General features: G+C 33.7%; 1 protein-coding gene across 1 annotated transcript in view; it reads left to right on the forward strand.

The window, feature by feature from the left end:
• Positions 1–2,636: 2,636 nt before the first annotated feature.
• Positions 2,637–10,345, forward strand: part of LOC106467373 (fibroblast growth factor 1-like) — a 30,240-nt gene continuing 22,531 nt past the window's right edge. Inside the window, 1 exon segment of the mRNA XM_022395543.1 lies at positions 2,637–3,175. Within this exon segment, the coding sequence (XP_022251251.1) occupies positions 3,086–3,175 (90 nt within the window). The 5' untranslated portion in view covers positions 2,637–3,085.

Here is a 10,345-nt window from a genome sequence, read left to right on the forward strand (position 1 = left end):
CAGACCTCTCCCCATTTATACACTATTTAATTTATGCTGAGTGTCACGTAATAAAAAGGACACATATTTATTCACTGTCCTTATCTTTCAAATCATTGTCATTTCATAATATATAACAGCGATATCTAATCTTCAGCTAATACTAACAGACTATGTCTGATCGTATTGTGATATGTGGGCATACTGTGTTTTCTATACTCTTAGCTAATAGATATTTTTGTTTAATTTTCAGTGTATTTCAGATTTATTCTTAGTATTGGTCAAGGGAACAACTAAGTATCTCCGTCTTGGTTATTCACGGAACTACATCAGTAATCCAGATCAATTTTTGTGGTTTCCATTAGGGAGATCACTGTATCATGAACTATGGTATGAATAGAAGCAGTGATGTGTTCAGTCAGCGAACAACGTGATTGCCTACGGATCTGACACCCCTTATTTACATCAGCATGACCCTCAGTCACATGGATAGCGTGTGCGCCTGGGGAGAAAAAACTACGTACATATTGAGTTTTTCTTTGCTTGAAAAGGCCCAGAGTGTTTTTCAGAAATTAGGTATTATTAATGAAATTCACATGTACAATTGTCCTGCATATCATTGAAATTCTTTGTTCAAGAGATTCTATTATTGATATACATAGATTGTGTTTAGCACAATTTGACTTCATCATAAAGCTGCGCTGGTGAGAGAGAGTGTAAATAAAACTCTCTCTCTCTCTCTCTCCAATCGACCACAGAAGCACTTCTTCAAGTGTTAAACTTGTCTTCTTTTTTTTTCTGTAATAAAGACTGTGATTGTTTGCAACTCGGCATTCAGTCTCTTTCTTTTGTGCCAAGATTCAGCCAAAGACGGAGAAGATCCAATAATTGTTCTGTAATACAGTATTCGACAAATCCTTCTGTAGGCTATTCTGAGGGAAATCAGGGCAAACTAAAAATGCAACATTAGTTTAACTTAATTATCGCTTGCTCCTATATGATAAGACAATGGATATATAATTTATTAGAAGCTAAGCTGGAAAATTACTTTAGCTAAAAATAAGTGTATACTGTATGTTGTGTAGTGAAGGAGATTTTTAATTAAAGTATTCATTTCGAGTTCCACAGAGAAATATGTAAAAAAAAAAAAGTTATATACATTCCAAATTTCAGATATACATGAAAATTAATTGTTTTTTAGTTATAGTAAAATGTTTTAATAATATTTGAAGATTATTTACTAATAATTAAAATATCTGATGTCTACCGTAAATATCTCCTTAAACTTGCAGTACCGTTTCTTTATTCCAAAAATCTCTGATTAAATTTAAACTTCCTGAAACGTTCTATACTTCTACAGATCTAAAAGTTAAGGTAGTTAGCCTACCGGATAAATTTGTGTTCTTCTAATAAGCTTTAACTAACGTATTTAGATTTCTATAAATGTTTTGTCCTTCTAGAAAGTCTCAGGTAACCTTTTGTAGACTTTTTTTATGGTCTTAAGTTTTTAAGTAAATATATTTGAATACAGGAAAGTTTCATTGATCCAGAAGTCTTTCTTAAATATATTTAACTCCAAAAAAAGTTTGTTATTCTAGAAATTCTCAAGTAATTGTGTGTATAATTATCCATGATCTAGAATTTCTAAACTGAATGTATTTACTTCTTCCAGAAAAGTTTTGTTTATCGAGAAGTTACTCAGTTATGTATTTATCATCCTCGTTATTCCAGAAGTCAGCTGATTCAGCTAGTTCTGTCTTATACAGAGTAGCGTGGGATATCCGTTTAACGTTTATCTAATAATAGCCAACGGTTTGTCTAACCGAATACCATCAGGCAGTTTTTGTTTGTTGTTTCCCCTTTTATGGCTGACGTCATCGATTTACATATTTCCCATAATTCATTCGAAGGAGGTGTTAGAAAATTGGTACAACCTAGTTTATGTCTTGTGAAGCGTGTAGGTTTACCATTATTAATTAATTAAGTTGTTTTGCCTTATTATTTTATCTTACACACAGTTCTAAAATACTTGCAGTAATAATACGTACCCTACACACCTATGGCTAGCAATAGTCTTTAAAATGCGAATGTATTAACAATGTAGAGGGAATTCCTCCAATATAAAGCTAAAAGCTTATTTTACGAATGAGCTTAAATGTATAATTTGATCAACTTATGAGTTTACATTTGTATTTCTAAAATGGGATAAAACCTTTTAAAACAGACTGCAAATCTACGAAAACAAAAAATATATGTGTGTGTGCGTAATTTAGAATCCAACATGAATAAGAATAACTTTACGTATTACACTATTGTGAATGGAAACTCAGTACAGATGAGGTGACATTTAACTTATTCGATGTGAGAGACAGCGCATTATTATTTTGTATACTTGTTCTAATACTGTTATTAAATTGTGCATATGTTTTAGAAAACTAACTTTCAGTGTTTATTTTTAATAAAATTCACTTGAAAAGCTTTTCTACTAAAAGCAAGTTATTCTGAATGATGAATGTTAATACAGACGACGATACCTTAGAGATGTAGGAAACAGATTTCACTAACGTTTCATCAAGTGTTCCCTGTTGAAAATTTTCTTCATTCATGAAAAGTCGTTCTTATGTTGGGCGGGAATGGATTACATGAACAGAGCCTGTACGGTCGACTGGTTAAGCCATTTACTAGCTTCCTGTGTCGTCTCCACAACGCGACTACACATAATCATAAAACCATTCAGTGCATGTTCGGTTGCTGTCGGAATCCGTGACGAGTGACGAGACGTCGGTGCTATTTTTACTTTAACGAGTAGCTGCTTCCTTGTGTGTAGATAAGTCTACGTGTAAATATACAGAGCTATGACTAGTCCGCTTACTACCTCTTCCCTACAGTAAAATAGGACATTGCTAAAACTATCAACTTTAGCAACTGCTTGTTTACTTGCAATGGCATATTAGCTATTTTCAGGTTATCTGGATATTACCGGTTGTAAACAGTTGTGTGTTTCTATGCTTACCAAACACTCAAGAACTTCTCATATGAATGGAAATTCCGTGCTGAACGAAGAGTGAGCAGCTGTGTTGTAAGCAGTATAACTTAAACACTAGAAATGCCTTGGTGGCGTGTCATCTGTTGGTGCTGCAACAGGGATATGAATAAGAATTCACCCGATCCGAAAAACGAATCAGCAGAACACGAGGTATGCATCACTTTTATTTAAAAACGGAATATAGAAAATACGACATTCAATATAAGCTTATTTCATATTTAGAATTGACTGACAGCACTTAAAAGCTAATAAACCTTGTTCTTTAAGATAAATAGGTTCAGCATGCTTCATTGCTTGCTTGTAAAATGTTTTTTATTTTATTTTATTTGGATACTGGGTTTAAATTTTCTTAACAAATGAAGTAATGGATCTTAAGGTATTCGATAAATTCGATGAATGACAGTAGTATCATTTATCTGTTCTGTTCTAGCTGAGGGAATGTACTCATGTTAAATTGGTAAAATACAAGGGTTAATTGATCCCACGTGTTCAAATTCCAGCCCAAGTAGAAACAAAGTGTGAATTTTGAATATTACGTGCCAGTATTTTACTAGTGGTTGATGATGTAAATATTTAATATTACATGTGCACTAATAATATTAACAGTTGTCATGTTATCTTCGATGTCAGTATCTTATTATTGGTTGATTATATAAATATTTGATAATACACGTGTACTGATAACATTAAAAGCCACGTCATGTTATCTTTGACGCCAGTATCTTCTTAATGGTTGATTATGTACTCAATATTTTATGTGTGTACTGATAAATTTAACAGCCGCCATCTAGCCTAGCAACTTAGGTCTAGTTATATTCTAGGCCTATTAAGCGGTTTCCTAAAAAATTAAAAACGGGTCTTTTTTGAGTGCCTTAATAGTCCCCGCCTTAACGCACTCCTGCTGGTGATATAACTGAGGTTACTGTGGTCTTAATGGGTCCTCCTGTTTGCATCCTGTGCCATCCTTTATGGCTTGAGATTTAAATATTTTATGACCTGAGAATTTATATATACGTTGGTAGGTTTATTATATACAGTTTACATACAATTAATAATTTATTTTGAATACACGTACCTAAGTGTTTGTTAAATTATAATATCCAGTTTTAAATGTTTATTTAGGCTTCGAGATAAATTATATCGGTTCTGGCACATATTACATGTGCAAAGATAGAAATAAACTTAACGCTTGTATTAAAATATAATATTCATTTTGAAATACGTTACTTGGGTTGTGGTATAGATTATATCGTTTTTGGCATATCCTACATTGCCAGAAGATATAAACTTCCTCACTGTTTCGACTTGTTAATTCATAAAGTTACTATATTATACATATCAACTGATTAACATATCCTTATTAATGTATAATATAGTAACTTTATGAATTAGCAAGTCGAAGCAGTATGTGAGATAGGTATCCTCCTAACTAATAAGGATATGTTAATCAGGATACCTATCTCACATACTGCTTCGACTTGCTAATTCATAAAGTTACTATATTATACATATTAACTAACAAGGATATGTTAATCAGGATACCTATCGCACATACTGCTTCGACTTGCTAATTCATAAAGTTACTATATTATACATATTAACTAACAAGGATATGTTAATCAGGATACCTATCGCACATACTGCTTCGACTTGCTAATTCATAAAGTTACTATATTATACAATCTAACTAATAAGGATATGTTAATCAGGATACCTACCAATAAGTAAAAGAATATACTACAAAAGTGTGAGTAGATGCATATAAAGTGTATTTTTAACTAAATTATATCAACCATAGCATATTTAGTTTGAATGCTACAAGCAGTGAATTGTGATATTTCGAACCGAAAGTATCATTCGTTCGTTAAAAACAAACTTGAATCACGATTTATGCTACTAATTATCTCAAAAACTGGAATTTGCAACAAGATTTATGAAGCAAGATCTTGTTTGTTTTAAAGCCAAGTCACCATGGGCTATTTGCTATGTCCACCGCGGGGAACTGAACCCTGGATGTTAGCGTTGTAAGCCCGTAAACTTACCGCTGTCCTACCGGGGGACAACAAGATCTTACACTTTTCCTTTAGATCGTGATCAGGTATCTTGAAATTTTATTATTTGTTAAATTACTTAGTCTAGTGGTTATAGAGTGTAAGGGTACGGATCAGAAGGTTAAGGTTCGAACCCGTGATATGCCACTGAATACGCTCCATACTTTTAGCTGTGGGTGCGTTATAAAAGTGACAGTCATGCCCACTGTTCGATTAAGAATAGCCATGTAAGTGGCAGATGCGGCTGATTGGTTTCCTTCTCTCTGGTCAGTAACTCTAAATTGCCTATCGCTTGGTCGTTTAGTCTACGTGTTACATAAGGTGGTATTGAGGTTAAAATATACAAAGTATCGTTATTAAATGGTACGGGCTTACATTCGCCTGGATATGTTAAAAAATCACAAGTGCACGTGTTCCAAAATCTTTACTGATAAGACATTCTTTTCTTTCTATAATATTTTAATTTCTTAAACTGACTAAAAAAAAGCTAACATAGTGAACGAGCTATAAAAATGCGATTGAAATGTACAACTTTCTCCAACTATACCAGTAGAGATTTCTACAGCTGTTTCATATTTAAAAACAAATCGTTCAGAAGAGCCATACGAGTACACCTGGAATGTGTCGAACCGGATTGCCAGAGCCTATTCTACAAAAACCCATTTTTGTACTGTTCTCACTCATAAAGAATCACTGCAATGGATGTGAGTAGTGTCAAAACTATCATAGTTGTTCTAAGACATTCTATCTGTTTTATACAAGCCGAATTTCAGATATTCATGAAAAAAAATAACTGTTTTTTGAAGATTATTCATCTATTATTAAAATATGTGATGTCTGCCGTAATTATGGACCGAATGAACCCCCATACCAATTTTGATGAATATCCACCCACGGGAGGTGAGGTGGTGGTAAAAAAAACGCCCATAAAAGCTGCAAAACGCAAAAGTGAAAATTTGGATCTCCCCATTGACCCAATGAACCTCCGTACCAAATTCGTCGAAGATCCATCCACACCCTGCGAAGTAGTTACATGGACATACAACAGACAATACTATTATATTTATCTTGGTATATAGTTGTTATTTAGTATCCATATGAAGATAATAGTACTGTCTGTTGATGTCCATGCAACTACTTCGCAGAGTGTGGATGGATCTTCACCAAATTTGGTACAGAGATTCACTGGGCCATGAGGAGATACATACACATTTTTGGTTTTACATTTTGCGGTTTTTATGTGAGGTTTTGCATTATTTACCACTACTTCATCCCCTGTTGATGGATATTCACCAAATTTGGCTTGAAGGTTTATTGGGTCCACGCAGAGGTACATGCAAAATTGCGATTTTACATTTTGTGTTTTGCAGCTCTTAGAGGTGTTTTTACGTTTTTCACAATTACGTATAAGGGAGGCAACTTTTCATGTCCTAAGATAACCTTTCATTAACCATGAATGTACATAACTTCCAGTTAGCATATATATATATATATATGTTACGTCTCTGTGTTCGTTTGTTAATTTTCCGTACAATTTATTTCCGATGAAACTTAAGCGATACAAGTCTTTTCCTAGATAAAACTGGTTTATTCTTTCTCAATTCAACTTTACAATACACTTAATTTCCACAGCCACTTTAGATTAAACACACGCTATAATTCACAACGAACGATTCTGTGTCTGTCTCTATATCTGCCTGTCTGCAATTCAATCCCGATTAATTGTCTGGCGCACTTATATACAAGAATAGAGGGTGCCTAGCAAATACTAGATTCTTCGTGATGTTCCCCGATCTTTCTAGAACTCATTACGTGTTACCAGAACCACGTGACTTCCGCTGTCGTAACATATAGCTTATTCAGTATTATGGTATCTGTCGTATGCAGAAAATCTGTGGCACAGAAATTACAGTAATAAGCATATATAATTGCTATTCATTTTATGATATTAACATTTTATCATCTGAAAAACTTTTGAGCTAGCATAAGTTCCAGAAATTTTAAATTTAAATGAAATTAAGCTCTGAACCATAATATGAATAATGATTTATTTGGTTAAAAATCCATTTGTCAAGGGTTAACCCCACATTTCCAGTCTGTATAAATAAATTCTAGCCTATAGTTTTCCCCCTCCTCCTAATGTGTACATTACATATTCGGTTCATTTTCTATCATTTTTTTTTTTTTTTTTTACTCACATACTTTAGAAAGTGGACTGTAGCTTATCAGGTTATCCAAATATCTCCAATATTCACTTTGAAATGTATATAAAATGAAAAAGTTCAAGACTAATTTTCAATTGAACAAAATAACAATGTTTTAAACTTATACAGACAGTATTGACGCTTTACATTACCAGAGCCTTCCTTTATATCCATTAAACAAATATCACACAATCAGGATTACAATGATTCTTTACACATTCTGCAAGTCAGTTTAGCTGATCACTAAACGAGATGTAGAGTGCGTGGATAAACGGGGAGGGAAGCCAACATTCTGGTTGGAACTGAAGGAATACAAGGTGTGAACATGTGTTTTTCAGGTACATTTTAAAACTAATGATGGACGGAAAGCATAACCTTATTTATTTGCTGGCTCGGAACCAGTAAAGGAACGATGTGAACATAAAGGAGACAGACAATAAATTAGTGCAATAAAATAATATATAAAGCTGTTTCATTGTGCAGTCTGAGTATGCTATTTGTTTAATTACACATTATGCTGAAGTGTTATTAAACTATGAGGTACAATAAACATCTTGTGAAACAGTGGATGTAAAGACGTGGCACAACTTGATTTGTTTTAAAACTAACAGTAGGAATTGCATTCTTCAGTACTAAGAAGGAGATCGTTTCTTGAGTTTTATTCCTTTTCTTGCCTCCTCAGATCTTCTTCCGCTTTCCAAAAGTACAGAAAATTTAATAACTGTGTACTTGTCACTGCTTCATTGAATTATCACTAAATAAGATTACATAATGCTCGAAGTCTGTTTAAGAGTTATGTTAGGTAATGTAATTGAGGAACTACATTTTCACTCTGTCTCCCACACTGTAACAACTCCCACACTTGTATTGAGAGCTTTTTTTTTAATGGTAAAACCCTCTGCTTTTATTTCTGATTTGGGATGCTGGATGAATATAATTATTCACAGAACTAAACTTACCGCACAGAGAAACATGCTTACACATGTTTTTGGCAACGTGCCAGTTACGTTCGTGACATCACCTCCTACTGTATTCCAAAAGATTATATAGTTTGTTGTGTGTCAAACCCACGTGTATTCTTTAGTTAATGCCTTGTTAGGATGTTAAACAAAGTATGTTTCAGTTTGTCAGTTCCTAGGCAAATGATGTTTCTTCTGAATTATATCATTCTTTGGATAAATGTGTAACTGAGAAGCAGCTTTCCTTATAGCATTCAAGTTCAAAATACTGTTTTTAAAGCTGGATTTCAAAGTGCTAATAATCAGGATATTCTACTCAGTATGGTAGGTTGATCTTTTCTTCGGTAAACCTTTGTATATTTACTATAGGAGGTACCACAATAAGCCCAATCGTTAATATAATGTAATACATAGCTTAAATTAATATGTGCTTTATATATATTTATAGTTATTTATCGTTTATTTTATTTTTGGGTATTCGTGCTAACCCACTCAAGAACTATCAGCCCTAGCTCTCCCTACATTTTGAAGCTAATGAGCTAAATGGATGGTAGTTAATATATTTATATTTACACAAAGATATGAATCAGTAGTCGTATCTTGCCTTAAAAGTTAAAGTTTAAAGTACTTCTCTAGGGTGTTGTAAACTTGATAACATTCTAGACTTTTCTGTTATTGGTAGTCGATAGTGCAGGAATAGTATATCTGATTAATGGAATTTGTTACGAGCGTGCAAATTGTTTGATATTACTGATACCAAGCATTCATAACTTCATGCTAGAAATAATGTTTACTTCGGGTACTCACGCAAAGCTGCACAAGAGTTATCTGCGCTACCCGTCCGTAATTGTGAACTGATACTGATAAACAAGAAAGATGGGTTACTCTTTGGGCTACTCAAATGAAAATATGAGATGGAACTACCAGTCTTAGAACGCACCACAGTTCCAAAGTGCGGGGCACAATTTTGTGGCAACGGCAACAAAACACGAACCCTTGTATTCACAATCCAACACGCTAACCACTAACCTACTTCCGTTCCAAATAAAAATAGAATCTCAAACTTTAAGCTATTATTATGGGTGAAAATAAACTCAATAAATCAATCTGAACATACAAAAATAGGTTAAAACGTTGCTCTTCTTTTCGTACCTGAAATAGCTCTATATTTCTGTAAAACCCAATGAAAGTCTGGTAGCCCAAGTGATGATCACATTTCTAGGGTTTTTCATAGGTTAGTGAAACGACACTGAGACGCTATTCACTTGCTAATTACGTTGTTATATGAATATATCATTTGCCCTAAGAACTGTTAGATAAAATAAATGTCAAAGATAAGAATATATATTTCAATGTTAAATAGTACAACAAAACAGAATAGACATGACATGCTTTATGAAATTAGTTTACTTTAAGTTGAAACGATAATATTGGTAACACGTAATGAGTTCAGAAAGATCGGGGAACATCACGAATAATCCAGTATTTGCTAGGCGCCCTCTATTCTTGTATATAAGTGCGCCAGACAATTATTCGGGATAGAACTGCAGACAGGCAGAGATAGAGACGGACAATTGAGTCAAGCGCGGTAAAGTGCGTGAATCGTTTGTTGTGAATGATAGCGTGTGTTTAAGTTAAACTGATTGTGGAAAGTAAGTGTATTGCAAAATTGTATTGAGAAAGAATAAACTAGTTTTATTTAAGAAAGATCTTGTATCGCTGAAGTTTCTCGGAAGGAATTTTTACGGGAAAATAACAAACGACCAGAGACGTAACAAATTGGTATCAGAAGTGGGGTTGAAAAAAAAAGAGAGAAGAAAAAGAAGATGGAAACGAGAAGTGGCAGATCAAACTACAGCTTAGCAGATTTGATGGCAGCAGTACAAGAACAGCAAAAGAAACAAGAAGAGAGATTACAGCAGTTGTTAGAGGAAAAAGAAAAGAGAGACAACAGCAGTGGCAACTGGAACAAGAAAGGAAACAAGAAGTACAAATGGAAAACATTAGTAAATTTCAAAGCGAATTAAATACATTAAAGGATGATCTACTGTCTTTTACACAAGGAGGATACATTAACCTTCGACTTAATCAGTCCCAAACAACGGC

This window comes from Limulus polyphemus, unplaced genomic scaffold, assembly GCF_000517525.1.
Source record: "Limulus polyphemus unplaced genomic scaffold, Limulus_polyphemus-2.1.2 Scaffold2590, whole genome shotgun sequence".
Taxonomy (NCBI): Eukaryota; Metazoa; Arthropoda; class Merostomata; order Xiphosura; family Limulidae; genus Limulus; species Limulus polyphemus.